The sequence below is a fragment of the Zeugodacus cucurbitae genome, chromosome 3, assembly GCF_028554725.1.
Source record: "Zeugodacus cucurbitae isolate PBARC_wt_2022May chromosome 3, idZeuCucr1.2, whole genome shotgun sequence".
NCBI classification, from domain to species: domain Eukaryota; kingdom Metazoa; phylum Arthropoda; class Insecta; order Diptera; family Tephritidae; genus Zeugodacus; species Zeugodacus cucurbitae.
Genome location: NC_071668.1, coordinates 71,759,823 through 71,784,059, shown reverse-complemented (window position 1 = coordinate 71,784,059; position 24,237 = coordinate 71,759,823). Strand labels below are relative to the sequence as shown.

Here is a 24,237-nt window from a genome sequence, read left to right as displayed (position 1 = left end):
AACAAAATATTTGTAGAGATCTGTTTGCATCCCAAACTTATTCTCAACTAAAAATGTCACTTTTTGAGCCGAATTCTCGACATTTCCACGCAATACGCATACTGCCAGAAAGGTGGTAAAAAGTAGTAGCTAGCGACGGCCCATATTTTGAATAATATTTTTGTAACCGTTTTTATACAAAAGAAGCTTTAAATAGACCTAATATATACCGAATTTTGTCGATGGAGAGTACAAATAGGTCTGTTCTGTATTAATTGTAATCCCGAAATTTCGAAATTATGGAAAAACACTTTCGGGATTCCGACTAAAATTCCCGAAATTTTCTCAAAAAAATGTCTTTATACACCAAATATAACTCATTTTGACGATTGAAATGTAGAAAGCGGTGTTTTATACTAGCCAGTATATTCACAATACGAAAACATGGCTGCTAATGAGTAAAATAGTAGTAAAAGTTTACAATTTTAATTCAGAAATACATATATCAAAGGATACAACTTTTAGGAAAATTTCCTCCAGTGGAATAATTAAGATCAATTTGCGCATTACATACATTTGTATAAACATCTGTAATGACCCCACAAAGTCGAATTGCAAACGAAAAGGCAATGCTTTTCCACAACTAATTGCAATTAAGTGTTGTTGAAAATTCCAGAACTCCCATGTAAGAGTTTATAAACTTTCCACACACACACACACGCTCAACTACAAACGTATATAGATATTGGCATGGCAACTAATGAATATGAATATGCCGAAAGCTAATAACTTCTCATATTTGCACTTTATGTAATTTTGCAAATGAAGCAAGCACTAAGTATGCCGTTTGTTGCTTTAAAGTTTTGGCATACAGTTTTTGTTTTTGTAATTTCTTGTTTGCTTTATAGTATATCAACGTACATGTGTCGATTTGTAGCCAATTTGTTTGCTTCATTTTGTAAGCTTTTGGCATGCAATTTACACAATGTATTAATTAATTTTTGAAATTGGCAGAAAATTTGAGAATTACATGTGATTTGTGGCCTCTGTGGAAGGCGTGTAATTTTGAAATTATGGCAGTTCTTTTGTGTTAGTGTGAAGTCATTTTTAGTGTGTGATTTGGAAGGAAATTTTTGTTCCAAAGGATGTCATGTACAAAAGTAACATTATGACTAATTAAAATCGTTTCAATGATAAGTGACACGGGTGCTCCGTGCATTCCTCGAACTCTCACTCTCTCTCTCTCTTTATAAGAGATATTTTAGAACTAAGAGAATTCTTACATCAATATTGCCTCTCCATTCTTCTGATCAAAACCAGCTAAATAATTGCATAAAAACTGTTCATCACTCAAACCATCGTTCCCTCAGAACCATTCCGATCAAATGAGATTATCAGCAAAAATAGATCCACAATTTTAGTACTTTTACGAGGAACAAACTTAACAAGATTACTTAGAGATCATATCGTTTTAGATAAGTCAGCAGGCTGATCAAAATTAAAAGAGTAAAAGCGACATCTCAAAACAAAAATCACCCTGACTACGTAACCAGAAAGACCAAAGATATCTTAGAACAACCATGTTCCCAACATGGTGCTCATAAAAAAAGCTTCAATATAGCCACTCCATTCTTTGTTCAAAACCAGCTAGAAAATAGCTTAAAAATGTTCATCTAGTAAATCACTCAAAACATCGTTCCCTCAGAACCATTCCGATCCAATTAGATCGTCAGCAAACTTAGCTACATAATTTCAGTACTTGCACGACGATCAGTCTTAACAAGATCACTTAGAGATTACGTCAAGAGAAGGTATTGGAAATATTTTTGGAACTTAAGAATCTACAAACCCGCTTTCGATAAGTCAGCATGCTGATCAAAAGTAAGAGGGTAAAAGCAACGTCTCAAAACAAAAATCATCCTGACTACGTAACCAGAGAGACCAAAGATATCTTAGAACAACCAAGCTCTCAACATGGTGCTCATACCAAACAAACTCTTCAGTACGTGGTCTAGTGTAGAACAAATGTTCTGAAAAACCAGAAATGCACGTTTGGGGGAGTATATGTTTTGTATATTGTCCGAAGTATTAGGTCCATAAGTAAACTATACCATCAAACTTATGGAGTACAGGGTCATTTATGGTATGCTTTGGGATACATGACTATAAAGTGGTTGGTCTTGAGATCCTAGAAAAAAAAAATATATTTATCAAGAATGGGTAAGAGACTTCAAAAGGTAGTGACTATTAGTTGGACTACTTACGGACTACGGACTCTTAGACTGAGCTCAGGCGATTAGTTATATACTCGTATTAGAAATCCGGTTAGGTTAGGCTAGGTTTAATGACCAACCTCCAAAGAGAGGATCACATTTGGACAGTTTAAGACAGTCTTTTGAGAAGAAAAACTGCATAATTTGATTTAAATCGCGACAAAATGTGTGTAACTTACACTTAACTTTTTGTAAGGCTAATTTGAAGTAAGATCGAAAATATTATAACCTTGATTTTGCAAAGCCGGGACAGTCAAGAAGGAAGTGTTGAGATGATGTCACGTCAGCTCATTATAAAAGCGTTTCGATAACAGTGTTAAATCAGAAGATCCGCAGAAACTTGGTTAATTTGAAAGTCAGACGAAAAAATATGCGAAAAGCTAGTATCTTGAAGAAGCTTACTACCTTCAATGAAACTATTTCGATTTCAAAACACTGTTGTTATCAATATAAGAAGGTTGTCCTGTAACACTTTTCTACTTTTAATACAAATTCTGACCTCTTTTAAATTTCACTCATACAAATTACACTCAAACTACTTGCAATGTACCGTTATCTTCCAGAATTCCAACTTTTTGATAACCACAGCGCTTACACCCATGCATTTCAAAGCAATACCTGCCAGACGCTACGTAATTTATTTGCAATCACAAGAATTTTAACTTGTTTCCTTTTCTCTCTGTCAACTCGCCCGCTCTCCACTCATCTCCCACACTCTTAATTAAGACTTGCTGTGGTTTTTTCGCCCTAAAATTTTAAGTGCCCACCTTTGACACTAAACATTTACAAATTTCCTCAGCTGATACAAGTGTGTCTTTGAACTTTTCGCAAAACTTTATTTGCGGTAAAACGAATTTCTTGTCGCACGCCACGCCCGCTTATGGTATTTTGGGTATACGTGTGTGTATGTATGTCTTTATAGGTGGGTGCATAATGTTGATTTATTAGTATGGATAGCATTTAGTAGTCAGTTGTTACGAAAAGTTTTGACAGCGTTAAAGTCTCGACTTTTGTGGTTTTACGTAGAAGTTTTTACGTCGCTTATCGGCTGAGTGAGTGTCAGTAGACGCTGTTGGAGTTTCGCTCTTAAATTTTTTTAATAAGAAAAACGTTTGGTTTGTTTTGGTTGCTTACGAAAATTTATTTGAAAGGTAAATGTAGTTATTTTTGTTTTCTTTGTTCTGGTTTTTTCATTTTTGTTTTGATTTTGTAAGTGAAGTGGCTGCAAATTGTGGCCGAAATGTCATGGAAAAGAAGAAAAACTAATTACGGGAATGGAATATTATGAAGCACAGGTTTGACTTTAATTAAGAGTACTAGACCTCTTTGAAACGTTACTGAGAATCTTATCCACTTGTTTCAGAGTTCTTTGAAGGAATTCTATGGTAAAAGTTCCAATTTCCCATTAGTACCTGAATAGCCTAAATCTTCTTCGGCTATTTTTTAATACGAAAGGTCTAAACTACTTTTTCAAAATCAAATCTGGAAACAGGTTTATAGTCATTATACCAAGTTAATCTCATCCGTACATTTCACACAAGGAACGTTAGAAATGTGTTACGTCCGAAAGGGTCATTTATGCTACAATATACTAAACTCTCACTCAAAGAGCTCGAAATATCAACTAGCTTTCTAGCTATTGGTCTACAATTTTGCTTCCGCCGTTTTCCAATAGATGTCTCTAGGGTCAAACACCGGTCGATTCAATCGTTTTATATCGATCTTGGAGATTTGTGTCAACATTAACCCAACAAAATATTTGTAGAGATCTGTTTGCATCCCAAACTTATTCTCAACTAAAAATGTCACTTTTTGAGCCGAATTCTCGATATTTGCGGAAAATTTTGCTTTTCTTTTTTAATTCGTTTTTTAATTCCAATAGAAGTGCGGCTGAGGCTCATTGAATGTTTTCGGATACGTACGGTGAGGCTGTCCTTAGTGGTTTCAACGTTTTAAGAATGGTGATTATGAAGTCGAAGACCGGCATGGTGGTGGAAGGGAGACGATTTTCGAAGATGCTGAATCGGTAGCTAAAGTCAAGTGAAACCATCATAGCGAACGCAATTGATGCGCTTGAGCCGAGCACTAAAGGAAAAACGGCCACAGTACGAGGAAAGACACGATAAAGCCATTCTCCAGTATGACAATACTCGGCCGCACGTCGCAAAGGTAGTCAAAAAATATCTGGAGACGCTGAAATGGCAGATCTTACCCCACCCGCCGCATACTCCAGACGTTGCTCCATCTGACTACCACTTGTTCCGATCGATGGCACACGGTCTAGCTAACGAGCACTTCAGTTCTTATGAAGAAGTCAAAAATTGGATTGATACTTGGATCGACTCGAAAGATGTGGAGTTCTTTCGTCACGGAATACGCATGCTGCCAGAAAGATGGTCAAAAGTAGTAGCTAGCGACGGCCAATATTTTTAATAACATTTTTGTAACTGTTTTTATACTATATAGCCTAAAATTTACAAAAAAAAAAACGGCGGAAGCTAAGTTGTAGACCTATGACCTTAACAATAAGAAATCTTTCTGAAACCAGTTTGATCTACACTGGAAATCAAAGTAAAGGGCAAAAAGAATCAAAAATTTAATATAAGCAACTTAAGCCTTAAAGTGTGAATTAAAATTGAAGCGATTAAAAGTAGCTTTCAGCTTCAACATTTTCAAAAAGTATATAATATAGAGCAAAATAATTTGCCTGCAACTTTTGCGATTATCAGTTCCCGCCCTTGAAAGCACTTTAACTTAATGAAATCGATTGATTTTAAATGTTATTTTATCTCAGAAACCATCAAATGGCTTTGAGCCCTTACCTCAAACTACTCGCTGAGTAGTTTTGCTTATGGAAATCGTATTCATACATCAAAAAGGGCTAAACACCCTTGCTCGCAAAGATAAAAATAGAAAAAAAAAACAAAGAAAGTATAAAAAAGTTGATAAAATTGTAAACCGATTAGAAATGCAAAGTGTTGAAGAGTGAAATGCGATTAGAATCCCACAAAAGTACAATAAACTATGTACATAAATAAGAAAGTGAATGAATGCAAGGGGGATGCGACAAGAATAATAAGTGCAATTGAATTAATAAAGTGCAATGGAGTAGCTGACAGCAAGAGAAATATAAACAAAGGAGAAAATAATAAAATGGAAAACAATGAAAATAAATATATTTAATATGTTTCTAAAGTCTAGATTACCTTGTATAATTGTAGTCTTCATGGAAATGCTGAAATGATAGATAAAAAATACTAGATTATTTGTTGGTAGAACAATATTAGTTAATAAATAAATTAGAAAGGATTAAGATCGGGTTCAGCTATACAGTATATACTCTTAAACTCTACTATTTCAGGGATTACAGGGATTACGGAACATATGGAGACATTTCACATATTACATATATATTTTATAAAGACCTAGGCTTTGTGTGCCACCTAGAAACTATGAGAAAATATATGTATATGTAGATAAATATATCGGGTGATCCAACAAGAGGTACTATTTTCAATAGCTTTTTTTGAGCCATGATAACCGACTATTAGATGCATTTAACCTCGGTGACATTTGTTTGCAATAAAACGGCGCCACTTCCTACATATCACTTCAATCAATGTGAGAATTGAGAGAACACTTCGGTGAGGACATAATTTCAGGTTTTGTTCCGGTCGATTGGCCACCAAGATCCTGTGATATCACACCTTTAGACTTTTTCCTGTGGGGATTTGTAAAGTCTAAAGTCTATGCGGACAATCCCGCTGCGATTAAGACCTTGGATCAAAACATCACGCGAGTCATTCGCCAGTTTCCAGTCGAAATGCTCGAACGAGTAATCCAAAATTGGACTCAATAGATGGACTAACTGAGACGTGGCCGATTGAAAGCGATAATCTTCACCATTGAAAATGAATTTTCTGTATTTTTTCTTTAAAAAAGTATGGAACCTTAAAATGGAACACCCTTTATATAGACCATTTCCACTACAGTGGAGACAACATAACCAAAACGGATCCAGATTCTTACCCGGTCAGGGACTGTAATCTCGATAGTTGTGCCCTAAATTATTTTTAGACTGTTTTCTCTCGCTCGAAGCAACAATCGATCTCACATATTGGAAAATCCAAAATCACTATAATAAGCATAGTACGATTAGAGATCAAGACCTATTTTTTCTTCATTCGGTATGAATATAAGGTATACCCGAAAATATATGGGAGCAATGATGATTCGTGGACCCATATCATTACTTTTCGACGAAAAGCTGTGGTTTATTCAAGATTGATATTGGATATTTGAAATATTTGGCAAAATATAACAGTACGAACACATATCCGGAATAGATACCCTCTAATGCGAGTGCCGACTAGCAGTAAAATAGAATCCAGTCGATTGAGTCGATTATATTTTTCAATTACACAATAGATCGAATTCAAAAATTTCTAACGATTGAAAAATGTTAGAAACTCATGCACAGTCGATAGTTGAGCTACACTGACACTTACAATAGCACCTGTAATCGACAATCGCTCAGTGGTTGATTATCTACCGCCAGTCGACACTCACAATAGGGCTAATAGTTTCAAAAATAGTCAAGTCAATGTAGTAGTAGAAAGTAGGCGTGGTTGCTGTCCGATTTGGACAATTTTTAAACTGTAACAAAATGATCTTAGGGAAATGTTATGTAACAAGTTTGGTCTAAATTAGCCAAGTAGTTGCTGAGATTACTGATTTCAACTACTAGTAGGCGATGCAACACTCGTAGTCCCACTTTTTTCCCTGATTTGAACGAAATTTTCTATCTTTACAGTTCAATTTCATGCTTCTGACATTTTTCGTCAACAATTCAATGAACTTTTAGTAGCTTTGAACAGAACTATTCTATTGGAGGTGGGCGTGACTATTAGCCGATTTTATCAATTTTAAATTTTTCGACCAACTAACACCATAGCATACTCTAAAAAATATGAGACTCAAACTGGTTTAAAAAAATGGCATTGCAGTATTGTGACGCCACAGCGAACTTCGTTAAAGAGCTTGCCGCATTTAAGCAAAAACGGTATTGCAGCTATTTAGAAAAAAAAAGTCAAAAATACAAATTGGTGCAGCAAGTACTCATACATTTACACAGTCATGTATATTTGCATGGTCCCAGTATGTTAGTACGCAAAAAATGGCAGCAGGCGACAACGGCTGGCTCACAGTCCCAGCAACCAGCAACCGGCAATCAGCAGTCAGTAGTCAGCAATGCGTAAATACACAAGTGAGAAGCCATTTTTTGCACCCCTGTGAATTGCACACTTGCAAGCCGAGCCGAACACTGTAGAGCCAGAGCTAACTAAGTAGCAACAGCAACAGCACCAACAAACGGTAGCTGTGCAGTTTCCTACTTGACAGAGCAACGCGCTGGCATATCCTACGCTCCTGTGGGACCTGATAGTTGGTTGCAAGGCACATGTCGCCCTACCCACTTTTCTGCCATCCGCTTTTTGTGCTTTTTTTATTATGGCACCAAAGGGGCGCGACTGCCAATGCGCTACGGCATTGCAGGGCAGCAGGCTCTAATTTTTTCGACAGCAACAGTAGCATGCTTGTAAGCACGGCGCTTCAACTAGACAGTAAGTAGTTGCGAGCTGCCGCTGTGTCTAGTGCTAACATGATGCCATGTTGTTAATTTGCTGCCTGCGGTATATGCGGTGTTGCGGAAAAAATATTTGCATATTTTTGGACGCCATGAGGTAGGTGCTTTTCAGCACAGACATTTTCGGCAGCAAGCTTTCATGCAACCAAGCGAACTAGTTGAGTGCTGCATTTTGCTTAAAAATTTGTCTAGACGGCCTAAAAGTAGGCAAGGCTTATTGCAGATGAAAATAAAGCTCACATGATGGCATTATATGCTTGACTTAACACTATCATTTTATTTACTCTCGCAATAAAGTTGCTAAAGAGAGTATTATAGTACAATCGGAAAAGAGCCAAGCCCACAAATTGCCGAAAACCAAAAACATATAAAGTGTCATAACTATTGTGTACTATTGTGAAATATTTTTTTGGCCTCGCCCCTACCAAATTTTTTAAAAAGATGATGCAGAAGGGCTGCACTCAAATTGGTATACCTACCTGGGTCAAAAGCCATATCTCCGAAACTTCTTGACTGGCGTAGAAACCGCTTACGCGGTTATAGCCGAGTCCACAACATCGCGCCACGCATTTCTCCTTTTGGCAGTTTGGCGCCAATTGGTAGTACCAAGTGAAGACAGGTCCTTCTCCACCTGGTCCTTCCATCGGAGTGGAGGTCTCCCTCTTCCTCGGCTTCCACCAGCGGGTACTACATCGCATAGCACAGCATAGCCGCTGTCTTTTTATTCGCTGAACTATGTCAATGTCGTCGTATAACTCGTACAGCTCATCGTTCCATCGTCTGCGGTATTCGCCGTTGCCAATGTTCTGAGGACCATAAATCTTACGCAAAATTTTCCTCTCGAAAACTCCTAGTGTCGGCTCATCTGATGTTGACATCGTCCAAGCTTCTGCACCGTAAAGCAGGACGGGAGTGATAAGCGACTTGTAGAGTTTGATTGTGGTTCGTCGAGAGAGGACTTTACTTTTCAATTGCCTACTCAGTTCAAAGTAGCACCTGTTGGCAAGAGTGATTCTGCGCTGGATTTCGAGGTTGACATTGTTGGTGTTGTTGATGCTGGTTCCCAGGTATACGAAATTATCTACAACTTCGAAGTTATGACTGTCAACAGTGACGTGGGAGCCAAGACGCGAATGCGCTGACTGTTTGCTTGATGACAGGAGATATTTCGTCTTGTCGTCTTGTCCTCATTCACCTCCAGACCCATTCGCTTCGCCTCCTTATCCATGCGGGAAAAAGCAGAACAAACGGCGCGGTTGTTGCTTCCGATGATATCAATATCATCGGCGTACGCCAGCAGCTGTACACTCTTATAGAAGTTTTATTTTTAAATGGGCGTCGTTCCGCCTACTATGGGTCAAAAGCCATATCTCCGAAACTACTCGACAAATTTCAATGAAATTCTATTCCTAATATTTTCCTGGCATCCCAACGATATGTTATGAAAATATCGGTTCACAACCACGCCTACTTCCCATATACCAGTACTTTGAAGTCGGTCTGAATATATGATTCAAATAGTGTGTCATCTCAATAAAACTATATTAATAAATTACGAGAGTATAGAATGTTCGGTTGCACACGAACTTAGTCTTTCCTTGCTTGTTAAAAATTTAGAATATGATAAGAGACAAATAGTGCCAAAAAAAATTATATTTAATTTGCATTTTAAATCTTTATTATGTATAATTGTGAATAATATATTTATATGAGTATCTGGGTACTATTTAATATAAAAGTAAAATATAATACTTTTGAATAAAATACATATATCATTAATACTTTTATGGTTTTTCCTCAATTGGATTTGGTTAAACTTCGTACTATATAAGAGATCTTTAAGGAGACGACAGATATTTGATCGCTCAAACAAACACAACTGACATAATTGCAGAGCACAACAGACCAACAACAATAGTACGCAATGGTCGAGCAGCGCCGCCAGTTTTCAGTGTATGCGTGAATCTACGCATGTAGCACGCATATAATTGCGTTACATCAGAAGTTTTGTATTCAATTCGCTTGCTTGGTACAATGCAACGTGAGAACTGCGGATCCAGGCAGCGAGTTTCCGTTGATTCACATATTTCATGACACTCATCACTGCGAATGTGTTTTCCAACAACTGCACATAACTGCACACTTATCCAAGTCATTTTCAGTCAACAACACAATTTTTGCAGTCTCATTGAACAAGTCAGTGCCTTCAGTGGTGGACGATATTTCGGTTGTTGTTGTTTCAAACTCACTTGTTGTAGTGTCATCGGTTGTAGCAATCGTTGTCATACTAGTCGTTGGAATTGCTGTACATTCGTTACTGTCTCCAATGACTGTCAACTCCAAACCTTCAGGGCAGATGCATTTCGACGGTGCTACGCAATAGCCGCCATTGCAACTTGCGCAATATGGCTCGCAGATGTGCGGCTGCGTAATATTTGCTGATCGCACATAACCTTCATTACAGCTGCACTGATCCGGTGCAATACAAGTTCCATTTACACACTCGGGCCAACACATCGGCGTACATATGTGGGCGGTCAGTTGGTAGCCGTCATCACATGCGCATACGTTCACGTCAATACAGCGTCCATTTTGACATCCCCCCGCGCATATGGGTTCGCACACACCATGCGCGCCCATTAGGTAGCCCGAGTGACAGACGCACATTTCAGGTGCCACGCAACGGCCATGCGCACAGCCATTGGAGCAAACCGGTTGACAGTAGGGCGCTTGCGGATCGGTGCTGGCGCTAGTGCTGCTGTTCACATGTGCATAGCCGACAAAGCATTCGCATAAGTTCGGTGCCACACATTTGCCATACAGCTCGCAATTCTGTGTGCATAACGCCTGACAGTAGGGCCGATGTTGCGGCGGTTGAAGCATTTCATAACCGAACTCGCATATGCACTCATTCGGCCTAACGCAATTGGCATGCTCTGGACATTGGTCCACACATACCGGCACGCATTCGCCCGTATTACTCAACTGTCCGTCCTCGTCCGTTAGCGCTGTGTATCCCTCTGTGCAGCGACATTCCTCAGGCGCGTAACATTCACTATTCGCTGGACAACCAGCACTGCAGATCGGTACACATGACTCGCTGTAACTCACTGTGGACGCCTCAGTAATATCCGTGGTATTCGATTGTAGTCTGTAACCGGTGCGACATGCGCACTGATTTGGCGATTGGCAGTACATATTCAAGGGACAACCGTTTTGACACTCTGGCACACATTGAGACAAGTTTTCGTTGAATATGTAACCCGTCAAGCAGCTACAAGTATTTGGCGCAGTGCAGCTGGCATACGCTGAACAAGGCTCTTCACAGATGGGCTCACATGCGCCACTACTTACTTTCGTATAGCCTGAATCGCATGTACAAAGCTCGGGTTGAGTACAAGTACTGTGTGGCCCACAGTCTTCAGTGCATTTTGGCTCACATGTAGTCTCTGTGCTGGAAAAGTAACCAGAATTACAGGTGCATTTATTGGGATTGGTACAGCGACTATTGGCTTGACAGCCAGACAGGCAAATGGGCTCGCAATTGTTACCGTTCATCCGGTAACCATCACAGCAAATCATTTCAGTCTTGGTTACATAATTATACTAGAAATATATGAAAAGAATCCATGTAAAAGATTACATATTATTACATACATATTACATATTTTTCACACATTTTTTTTTTAATTTTGTTTTTTGATTTCAATTAATTTTGAATTTAATTTATTTGCTGTATGTCAAAATGTCAGAAAGCATATGATTGTGGCAGAAGAGCTTAAAGCTTTCGGTGTGTTCAATGCAATCCATTGTAGTACATTTCACAACACCACAACATTTCAATGGTTTCTAGAACTCTATTACAGTACGACACACCATTTGCTCTCAAACAAAATTCGGAAAACCGGTGATACACATATAGTTTCTGAAGCATACTACAATATATACTACATGTCCGTCTCAGGTATTAGAGAGCAGAGGAGATACTATTCATCATGACAACCGGACCAGAAGTTGTGAGCTGCTTGAGTCTTGATACTTTCTTGCGTGAACATCTAAACATGACCCCTTCCCCACCTCCAGCCATCACCAGCATCAACAAAACCAAAAATATTAGCTTCGCAATCCAACGCAGAATCGCTCTTACCGACAGATGCTAATTTGGACCGAGTGGACATTTAAATGTTAAAGTCCTCTCTCGATGAACCAAAACCAAACTCTACAAGTGCCTTATCATCCCCGTTCTGCTTTATGGTGCCGAAGCACAGACGATGTCAACATCCGATGAGAGTTTTAGGAGTTTTCGAGAAAAATGTTTTGTGGAAGATTTATGGTCCTTTGAACATTGACAATGGCGAATACCGCAGATGATGGAACGATGAGCTGACATATGTAGTTCATCGAATAAAAAGCCAGAGACTACGTCATGCTGTTCGAATGACGAAAGTGCTTCAGCTTGGAAAGTGTTCGATGCAGTACCCGCTGGTGGAAGCAGAGGAACAGTAAGCCCTCCATTCCGTAGGAAAAACCAGGTTAAAAGTGATCTGGTTTCTATTGGTATTTCCAATTCGCGCCAAACAACAAAAAGAAGAAATGACTAGAGCGTTCAAATAGAACGAAAAAATAGATTTAAATTTTTTGCTTTTGGTAAAATAATTATCTACCATAAACTTTACGTCTCCCCCCTGGCCGATGTATGTACTCTGGTCTTCGAAAAAGTAATAAAATATGTATTAAGTGACTTGTCCTTACGTGAGAAGATAAATAAAAGGGACAAATATCATAATAAAGAGGTTTCATGAAAAAAATCCCAAGTTTTTCTTTAGCCGTTTTCTCTATGCAATTGAAACGTCTTATCGTAGTATCACCCACGTATAAAATTATAGCAAAGCATCGAAGTTAATTACATGGACCACCCATCTTTCCGCACGTCTGGTTCTAATCACATCAATGTATATCCAATTTTTAGTCCAATAACTTTCTGCATAACTTTCCCATCCACCATAAATTTGTGTCTCATATCTTTGTTTGGTACACCATTGACAGGAAGTCAAATCGATAACGGTTAATAAAAGACTTAACGCCAAAATCGTTTTCAAAAGCATTTTGTTCTCAAACGAAAGAAACGAAAATCAAATTCCCTAAGTATTTTTACTCCACATAACACTAATTCAGCACAAAGTCACAATATGAACTGAACAAGCAAATCGAAGACTGTATTAAAGAATGCTTTTGAAAAATTAAATTAAATATTTAATCTTTACATTAAAATCCATAACGCGAAATTGCATTTTCTGATGTGTGTATGAGTACTCTTATTACTTGAATGATTTCATGTTTTTATCGCAGTTTGAATTGAATTACACCATAAAATCCTGTACAACCTTAGCACTGAATGGTAAGGAAGTGCTGAATTTGAACGGAACCGAGATTAACATACTGTTTCATTTTTTTAAGTAAACTTTCCATGGCCCCCATGGACACGTCCAGACGCTGAACTCAACTTTCAACAGTTTTCAAGCATAAATCGGCCGATACTGCGGCAATTTCATGCTCAATATTCGTACAAGAAAAATCTATAATCAATTCTGGTTGGCATAGACCACAGACTTGACGTAGTCCCACAGGAAATAGTCTAACGGCGGCCAATTGACTGGGCCATTTCGTGAGATAACTCATACACCAAACTTGATTTTCAATAAATCAGTTGTGACTTGTGGCGTCGTCCTGTTGAAGAACCACATATTGCCCAAGTGCATATCAACCAATTCAGGCCAAAAATATTCGGTTATCATTGAGCGGTAACAACTCCCATTCACAGTAACGTGCCGGTCTTGATCATACCAAACCAAACCGTAATTTTAATTTGGGTTAATGTTGACGCAAATGTCCAAGATCGATATAAAACGATTTAATCGACCAGTGCTTGACCCTAGAGACATCTATTGGAAGACGGCGGAAGCAAATTTTATATTAATTAAAACTTCATAAAACTCTTACACTCTTGTACAAAATGTTGCGAGTGAGTAAAAATAAAATAGTTTACAAAAGAAAAATGTTATCATACAAATGCCTATGCCGACTGTGTAATGCACATATAATATCTATAGGAATGCGATTAAGAGTACGGTATAAAATTGCACAATAATACATATTTACTTTGTTTACATTCTATTTACATTCGCCTTACATTCATACATATATACTCATTACAGTTGCATGCACCACTCGTATCAAGTACAGGTACACATGGAAAAAGCAAACGCCAATTTCATTATTTTAATCTAATGTAAGACGCAATTTTAAGCACAAAACGAATGACTCATTAAGTATGACTTTCAACCTAAGGCATATAAATTTATTTATGGCGAATTATTAAAATAAGGGACCAAAACGTTTTTGTTGAGAAGTATGAGTCTTCAGTACGAAAATATGGCATTCTTAGAATTGTTAGTTAAAAATGTGTTAGAAACTTGTAAGGTGGTGTGGTCGAAAACTGTGTCTCTGGAATATATACAGCTATATATACGTGACAGCTCACAAAATGGCGATAACCGAAAACCAAACTTTTTTTAATGATGTATATTTTTTTTATATAATGTATAATTCTAATAGGCATTTCATTATTCAGCATAAAAAAGGATGAAATCTGCTATAATTCTGTAACAAAAAACACTAATAATTGTGATTTACATTGTAAAGAAGACGGTACAGAAGTGATGCCCTCAGATTATAAAATTTTAAATGGTTGTGGCGTTGCCTACTCATAGGTCAAAAACTATATCTTCGAAACTACTCTGCTAAATTCAATGAAATTCGGTTCATAATATCTTCACGGCTTCCCAATGACATGTTTTGAAAACGGTCCAAATCGGTTCACAACAACGCCTACTTTCCATATACCAGTACTTTGAAATCGATCTGAATCGTTTACTTTACAATATATAAAGTAAGCACAAATACTACATTTATAGTGTAGCATCGCCCTTATAAAAATCGTGGAAATCGGTACATACGTTTTCAAGGCCCCATGTATAGAATATAAGGACCTCAGTGCTTCTAATAAATTTTTTACCGTAAATATAAGTAAGTTTCTCAGATATTTTGAAAAAATTTACAGCCAAAAATTAGTGAAGTCGGGCTATAACTTTCCCTAGCTCCTAGATACATATGTATATCAGCAAAATTTAGTGAGCGTATAATCTTGGATAGAGAATGTAGCTAGGTACAAATATAGTTATAGGTTCATGAAGCCTAGCCTAGACAGCGGCATAGACAATATATACTGATTTTTATTTTCCAATGGACTTTATGCCGAATATGCGGGTGAAACAACTTAACTTCCGCCGTTTTTTGGTAAATTTATTTCTTTTCTTGGAATTAAAAAAGAAAAGCAAAATTTTCCGCAAAAGTCGAGAATTCGGCTCAAAAAGTGACATTTTCAGTTGAGAATAAGTTTGGGATGCAAACAGATCTCTACAAATATTTTGTTGGGTTAATGTTGACACAAATGTCCAAGATCGATAAAAAAATCGATTTAATCGACCAGTGCTTGACCCTATAGACATCTATTGGAAAACGGCGGAAGCAATATAATAATAATAAAATTAAATAAATAAATTGCGAGAGTATGATATGTTCGGTCACATTTCATCCGAACTTTTCCTAATTTTTTTTTGCTTATTTATTAGGGCACCAAAGGGGCGTATCTGTCAATTCGCTACGACATTGCCGGGAAGCACGCTCTCTTTTCTTTGACAGCAACGGTAGCACGGCACTTCAACTAAGATGTTGCGCATTGTCTCTGTATCTAGTGATAACATGATGCCATGTTGCTAGTTTGCTGCCTGCGGTAATGTGTGGTGTTTTTTTTTCTTTTTTATGTGTTGCTTTTCAGCACAAAATTCTCGGCAGAAAGCTTTCGTGCAACAAACTGAACGAGTTGAGTGCTCTAATTTGCTTAAAAATGTGTCTAGACGTCCTAAAAGTAGACAAGGTTTTGCAGATTCAAATGAAGCTCATATGAGGTTTTAATAAAAACTGAACTCATAGTAAACTCTGATAGGAACATTCACCTAAATGTAGGCAATATTTAATAATAATAAAGCCTAAAGGTAGGCAATATAATTGTAAATTAGTTCTGCCGATATGATATCAGAGCGAACAACTATTAGACGTTAAAAATTAGAGCGTTCAAACACTTTATTACAGTTTTATAAGGCGAAAAGCGACTTGTTTCTGGAATGAATAACATTTTAGACTGATAAAATCTAAGCTTATTCTTATAACGAAGTATACATTCAGGCTAACTTTACTATTTTTATAATTTAATTTTTAGGTTTTCAATTCAAGTACACTCCTTTGAAACACAAATGACGTTGGTCATTAATTTAAATATGCATAGAGTAACTTCTAAATGGAAGTTCGCATTTTTTAGCAGACTAACCTACGCTTGGAGTCACTGCATGCGCAACTCACTTTAAGCACTGAGTAACTAATGGTATTTGCACTTTCATGAAATGTAAAGCAGCGTTGCCACACGTAATAAATGCGTGAAGCAACTTGAATATTCATTACAAAAGCAACTTTAAACAACTAAATAATGGCGGCAATGCATTTTCTCACCTAGAGAAGGGACGAAAATAGCGCAGTCTAACAGCAAACAGAAATAAAAATTTTGAAAAAAAAATTATAAAAATAAAGCAAGGGTTTGTTTGGTGCATAAAATGTAGGTGCCGAGCGCAAATGCATACACTTTCGCACTTGCAAAAGCGCAGCAAATTTATAGCATGCTTTTAGGAGAATCGGCAGTGTATTAGTGATTTACGTGCACTTAACTGAGACAGAACACCATATTTTTGAAAACTAATGGAAAGAATTGTTACAGTTTACAGAAAAAAAATCTCAATGTTGTTTTTAAAAAATAATAATAAGAGAATAAATTGATATAAAGCTTACATGTATATGCAGTGATATGATTAAAATGCCTAAAATATATTATTTTTTTATATAAAATATCATTTTATTGATAAAAATATAAGCAATATTTCTCTAAGTAAAAATTTAAATTTTTTAGGGTGTCGTCGCATTCAGCTCACAAGGTGATCGCATTGCCTTAACACAAATCGAGCAAATGGTGAATGGAAAATATGAAAAATTGGGTTATTACGATACGCAATTGGATAATTTAACATGGTTAAATATGGAGCAGTGGAATGGTGGAAAGGTAAATGTTTAATAAAACAAATTTTGCTATTTATTTGTGGATTACTATTGTTCAATGATTTATAATCCTAGTTGCTAACTAATGTGATCTTAAATACTATAAATGTAGGAATATGTGTCTATTATCATTATAAAAATAAGTATTGAATAATCCCTATCTACAAAACATATTCGAACCCGTTTGAAGCAGCCTTTCAACTTCTGGCCTTACGAAGAATTAAGATTAAGCGAAAAACACTCATAAAATTGTTAAAATTTATATTTCAATAAATCCCAAATCCCATTTATAATCTCTACTTAATTGAGATTTTTTTCGGCACAGCCTAAAGGTAGGCAATGATTACTAAATTCTCCAATTTCACCGATATAAGCTTAATAAGCGTCCAGCAAAGCAAGACAAAATCATTACAAATGTAACTGATTATAGTTTTATCACTGAATATTATGCATAATAGGTTACTTTCTTGATATCGCCCAAAAGTAGGCAAAGTTTAATACATAATAGTTTTTGTTTTGTCATAATACAGATCAGTTATTTGTAGGATATTGATCTTAATAAACAAAATGTGTACGTTTTCATCAAATAAAATAATTATGAGATTAAATTGACGTTCGCCCAACGATAAATTTTGCAGTCAGCCAAAAGGTAGGCAACTAAATTGCTAGAGAATCTGCAAAAGTAAAACTGACTTCGCAAATGGAATAAAATTCATACTAAAGCAACAATGTAAATCTTTAAACACTGCCAAAATTATTCACTATTCATTTCCTTTCAGTCGTATACACTTCCATTAGCTTCCATAAAAAAACATTCAAATTCGTTGGTTCAAACCACCGACACAAATATGTAAAAAGTCAATCATATTAACCCACCAAAAGCTTTAACGTAGATGCTACACTGCCTGCCAATAATAAAATGCATCACACTTTGACTTAACAACATAGCGGCCACTCCAGCCAAATGGAGGTCCATATAGAGCTATTTCAATGCCGGCCTACACCGAATATGTACATATGTATGTGTGTACGAAGACAAGTGTCGGCGTCCTTGACTCGCATGTGCTTGCATATTTAAGAAAATTATTCAAATAAGCCTTCAGCTCAATTCACACCGCACAAAGTGAGTGGACTATGCAGCACTACCAGCCTACTTCATAGCACTCGCGTCAACTTCATAGCACTCACTCACTTGCTTCACGCCCACTCTGAACTTGAGCAGCTGATAAAATGAAACTCAACCATCAATGCGAAGGCGAGTGCAAAAAGTATATTCACACAGACAGCAGTGACTATGCAAAAGTGAGTCGTCGCTCTTTTATAAAGCCTTTTTTCTACTAGCACCGGCTATTGCCGCGTCGTTGATTTGCTGACGGAAGTGCTTGAGAATAAATCATGGCTTTTTTAGGCAAATTCAACGCCAACAACAACATCTACAACAACATTACAATCTCTCTGTGTGAAATGAAATGAAAAATAATAAAAAAAACTGTCCGCTAAGTGTAAGAGCGAGTAAGAGAAAGAGAGAGCGAGGCTGTATAAGCAACTAGTACACCATGGCGTATACGTGAAATTGAAGGATTATTTGATTTTGTGCGGCAAATGGTTGTGAAAAGTGCACTTTACCAAGCGCCAGTGGGCAATGAATGGAATTTGTCAGCCGTTGGCTTGTCTAACAGCAACAACAACACATACTACATGTAGATGAGTCCGCATTTGAATGAGCAATCTTCATGTCGCATTTCTTGCTCACTCAACTATTTTATCTATTTCCACTCTACACACCATTTCGTTATGCCGTCGATATTTTAATAGGCGCGCAGCGTTAGGCAGCAGCCAGAGAGACTATGAAATTCTTGGTTGACTGGAAAAGCAGTCAGACAGCGGGTTGTATATATAGAGTAGAGAGAGTTTACATATGTGTGTCTGTAATGCCATTTCGAATATGCAGAGTGAAAATTGATTACAACCATGCACGAGCACACTCCATCTCGCATAAAAACACTCACACACACACACACACATAAGCACACCCACAAAAACCGTTAGCCAGTTATTTGAAATCGAATCGCTCGCTAACTGTTAAGCATTTCAAGTGTGCAACTGCAATCTAAAACGTATTTATAAATGTGAATGCCTTTCACTTCTTCTCTTTATCCCCACTAAATTTGGTGCGCACACCTATTTGCTGCTATCCCCTCATATGAATGTGTGTCTGTCAATTTGCATGCATTTGAAGTTTAATTCGAATTGCTGGTGAGGAAAAAAATTATCGCAGCTCCATTTTCGGTATGCATCGTTTGTGGCACGTTAGGCGCAGCAGGGTGCGAATGATATATTTACGTTGAAAAATGGTGCAAATTGCTTTTTGCGGGTTGTGTTTGAACACATGGGTGTAGCAACAATGTATACAACTTTAGTGATGGCAATAGTACTAGCAGTCGTAGTAGCGGGTGCAGTGGGGCGTATACGTAATATTTTTGTTTGAGTGAATTTTAATTATTGTTGTTATGTGGCTTATTTTGGTCGTCGGGTATATGAATTGATAGGTTGGTGATGTGTGAACGGTAGTTAAATTTAGAACAATCAGTGGCTTGGTAGAGTTAGAAGTGCGCAATATTACCGTTATCATCGAAATTTTTAATGAAGCAAACAAATTAATGAAAAATATTAAATATTTATGATTTAGCCAGGGTTGCCACATTTAAAAAAATGTTTTTCAAGTGCTAAGTGTTGCCATTTGTTTACATAGTTTTTATCAGTACCACATAAAGTTATTTATCAAAAAAATTATCTGTTATAATATGAAGTAGACGCAATTTTATTTAATGAAAATGCTAAATATTTTGAATAGAGTTGCTATAATTTATAATGTTATTAACACACACTCTCATTGTTTAAAAATAATTCTTTAATACTAAAGCTAACTTAACAGTCTCTGTTGACAGACGTAATTATACTTCATAAAATGCAAAATATTTTCAACAGAGTCGCCATATTATGTAACTTTTTTCACAGTAAATGCACTTAGCGGACAAAAATACTTTTTGCAATTTTAATTCAAGACACAATACAGCTATTTGTTTGCAGAGAGATGCCAGATTTTCGAAAAAAAATTATTGCATTGCAACAATGGCTGGCATATTTTTTCTAGGAGTGCATTTATTTTATTTTATTTTATTTTATTTTTTATTTTATTTTATTTTTTATTTTATTTTATTTTATTTTATTTTATTTTATTTTATTTTATTTCATTTCGTTTCATTTTATTTCATTTCATTTCATTTCATTTCATTTCATTTTATTTTATTTTATTTTATTTTATTTTATTTTATTTTATTTTATTTTATTTTATTTTATTTTATTTTATTTTATTTTATTTTATTTTATTTTATTTTATTTTATTTTATTTTATTTTATTTTATTTTATTTTATTTTATTTTATTTTATTTTATTTTATTTTATTTTGTTTTGTTTTATTTTATTTTATTTTATTTTGTTTTGTTTTGTTTTATTTTATTTTATTTTATTTTATTTTAATTTATTTTATTTTATTTTATTTTATTTTATTTTATTTTATTTTATTTTATTTTATTTTATTTTATTTTATTTTATTTTATTTTATTTTATTTTATTTTATTTTATTTTATTTTATTTTATTTTTATTTTTATTTTCTCCCCATACACTCATTAAAAACTTCCGACACACACAAAGCGCATGATGTCACCAGCACATGGCAATTAATCGCATATTCTACTTCACTGCCATTTTGCCGGAGCAAAAGTTAGTCCCCACTGACAACCCGCCTTGACACATTTTGCATACCGCCAGCTAACAACTTGAGCGCCACACAGCATCAATGACAGTTCGATTGCCTTAATTACTGATGAAGTTGCAGCGCTTTGCTGCACACTCGCTCTCTCTCTGCTGCACAATTGCATATTTAAATATTGCATAACCTCCGACTACCTCAGCGACTTTGGGAACTCTTTGCCTCGACTCTTTGCATACTTTCTTTGCGCTCAAGTTCGTATGTTTGTATGTAATGGGTTTGACAACTGCATGGCATTGCAGTTAAATTGCTGTCGCTGGTAATTCTTTGCATGCTAATTTTGTGGAATGCCAATTTGTGCCAATTCGTTTGGTATTTTGTTTGCTCTTTCTTTCCTTCGCCCACTTTCATTTTAATTTTTTTGAACGCTCGCTTTTGGAAATCTCACTGGTATAGTTTGCGCAAAAACATATAATGACAAAAGTCGCCAGGCATTGATTGATTTTGGTTGCAGCATTTGCTTACTTGCCTTTTCTTCTTCTTTTTCTTGCTTGCTAAACTGGGGCAGGCAATAAATTTTATACGACTTACTGTTAGTGTGAAAGAAAGCTCAAGTGTGACATTTCGATGAATTTTTAATGATTTTATATGTGTGCGTGATTTTAATGTATGCCATTTTTTAGAGCTTCCAGCACTTTGCTGAGTATAATGATGACACAAATTTGAATCGCAGTGAAATGTTACGTATACGCCTAGTACTACACCAGACTTTCTTTTGTGAATGAAATGTATAAATTGAAGATTTTATCTTAGTCTTTAACATGGAGGGAGTAAAATTGTTTGAGATCACACCTTCAAATTGATTCAACAAATTAACTACAGCGCCATCTATAGTAAGCTTTTTGACATCGAATTATAATCCTTGATAGCCTCTTATTTCAAACATAATCAATTAATTTTCAATATAATCAAACTCCATCCGAACCTAGCAATACTTTATATTTCTGTTAAAATCTGTTGAGCTGTATAAATATATTTTTAGCAAATTGTTTTAATGTTTATTTTTTTAATTTCTAATTTTTTCTATATAAAAAATATTTATCATAATATTTTAAACTTTTTTTCAATTTACTTCCAGGTACCTCAGGATCGCACAATTGTACGACGCGTCTTACGCACCGTATCGCTGCCATTATTTGTCTGCATGTGTACGATTTCAAGTTGTGGTATATTAGTAGCCTTAGCACTTATTGTATTCAACATATGGAATAAGCATAGAAGGTGAGTGACTTTTGGATATATACAATTATGATTAAAATATTAAAAGCTTCAAAAGACTAAATTAAAGAAACATATACGTAAAAATATCAAACAAAAAGAGGGAGCTTAAGTTAGCAACCGAAAATCTATTTTTATTTTTCAAATAAAAAATTTATAAAAAAATTTAAAATTTTAAAAGAATAGAAATAAATCCTCTGAGAATCCATAAAAATGAATTGCTGAAAAAATTAAAACAAGATAAGACAATAGAATCTTGTGCTTTATATTTTAAAAATAATAATGATAAAAAGGAAAAAAATGCAATTTTATAAACCTATTGAGAATTACAAAACGAGAGAAATAATTAAATGAAAAAAATAAATGTTCGTCAGAAAGGTTAAGACATATCCCAAAAAGTCTACTAACTTATATGTTACATTATATAAATTAATGTTAAATTTAAAAACACATTAATGGAAATAGGGTTGCCACCTATTAGTAAAAAATAATCAAAATAAATCAAATTCAACAGTAAGTTTGTGATATCTTCCAATATTCCATTAAATTTCATATCGTTTGTTTAAAAATAAAATATCGGAAATAGAGTTGCCCCCTTTTAGAAAAAAATAATCAAAATAAATACTATTCATCAGGAACAGTGTGACATCTTCCAGTATTCCACTAAATTTCATAACATCCACCTCAAAACATTTTTTTTTTTAATAGAGTTGCCACCTATTAGTTTACCAATAACAAAAACATATATTATTCATCAGTAAGGGTGTGTTATCTTACAATATTCTATTAAATTTCATAGCATTGATTCAAAAACAAATTTATGGCAATAGAGTTGCCACTTATTAGTACAATATAATATTCAAAATAAATAATGCTCATCAGTAAGGGTGTAATGTCTTCCAATATTCTACTAAATTTCTTAAAAATAGTTCAAAAACAAATTTATAAAAATAGAGTTGCCACCTATTAATAAAAAATATCAATACAAAATCATATCTAATATGCATATATGAACTATTGATAGCAAAAAAAGTGTTCAAAAAAATACTTTCTAAAATCAGGATTTAAACAGAGTTGCCAGCTAGCCAAAACAATTGAGATTTGAAGATTACATGAAAACAAATTATATGAAAATGAAATTGCTTGAAATAAAATCACTTTAAAAATGATATCTAAGCTTTAAATGTGCTTAAAAAAGTTAGAATTATGTAGGGTTGCCACGCCATTTTTATATTATATAAAAATATGGATTTTCCTAGAAACGAAAAGAATATGCTTCTCCTACACATTTAATGCTAAAAACTCGCTTACAGACATCATTTTCATGTCAAGCGTTGTTTAATTGCCTCAGCTTCATTTTGCTACAATAATTTCAACCCCCCTCCCTCGCTCAGCTAGCCAACAGCTACAAGTAACATATCACAAGAAGCTAACTTCCTTGCAACAATCGTAATTTTTCTATACTCCAGCTAATCTCTGCTACATTGCACCCGAGCAGCAGTAGAGCAGCAGTAGAGCGGCAACAGCAAATGCTTAACATTGTTTAAATTGTTTCCTTTCATTAGCGCGCTGCCCGAAGTGTTTAATTAAATGGAAGCGCAAAAGTGATAGGAAGCTAGGAGACGAACGGAGTACAAGAAATATTTGCTAACTACAAATGCTGTAGCAACTACGCCCCGATTGCCAGGAAAACTCGTAATAGAAATGTATTGCCACAATGTTGACAGAAATTACAAGCACATTGTTGCATTTGGACTTAAATTTTGTTTGCTTGTATGGGTGGCTTTGTAGCACGATTGAGTGAAGCACTGTGAAGGAGATTTGTTTGAGTGCGATATAGACATAGTCTGTATTCTAATTGTTTGCAATTTACTTAAGCAGAGAGTACATTTGCTGCATATAGTAACCGCAAATACAGTTAGAAGCTAATATGTATAGTTTCAAAGGTAATGTGGTTCCTTATACGACTTGTACGACTGTTGGCTGTGTGAACAAAGTGAGAGCTTGAGTTCAACTTATGCTAAAAATTAAGACTTTTTTTTAAATTTTTCAATTATAAAACTGTGAA

General features: G+C 35.5%; 2 protein-coding genes across 2 annotated transcripts in view; one reads left to right on the top strand and one right to left on the bottom strand.

The window, feature by feature from the left end:
• The window catches only part of LOC105218649 (gamma-aminobutyric acid type B receptor subunit 1), a 343,997-nt gene that overhangs the window by 284,460 nt on the left and 35,300 nt on the right, over positions 1 to 24,237 (top strand). Inside the window, exons 8-9 of the mRNA XM_054226814.1 lie at positions 16,973 to 17,122; positions 22,030 to 22,172. Coding sequence (XP_054082789.1) covers positions 16,973 to 17,122; positions 22,030 to 22,172 — 293 coding nt within the window. The remainder of the gene's footprint in view (positions 1 to 16,972; positions 17,123 to 22,029; positions 22,173 to 24,237) is intronic.
• On the bottom strand, positions 9,665 to 13,113 carry LOC128920176 (von Willebrand factor D and EGF domain-containing protein-like). The gene is made up of 2 exons (XM_054226812.1): positions 12,804 to 13,113; positions 9,665 to 11,502 (listed from the first exon to the last, which is right to left on the bottom strand). The coding sequence occupies exons 1-2, from the start codon at positions 12,999 to 13,001 to the stop codon at positions 9,997 to 9,999; spliced, it is 1,704 nt and encodes a 567-aa protein (XP_054082787.1). The 5' UTR covers positions 13,002 to 13,113; the 3' UTR covers positions 9,665 to 9,996.

Excerpts from the sequence above, each read along its gene's own strand:
- LOC128920176 (XM_054226812.1), bottom strand. The coding sequence starts at position 13,001 with ATGCTTTTGAAAACGATTTTGGCGTTAAGTCTTTTATTAACCGTTATC. Across the intron at positions 11,503-12,803 it reads CGGAAAGATGGGTGGTCCAT|TATAATTATGTAACCAAGAC; the intron begins GTAATTAACTTC and ends ATATATTTCTAG.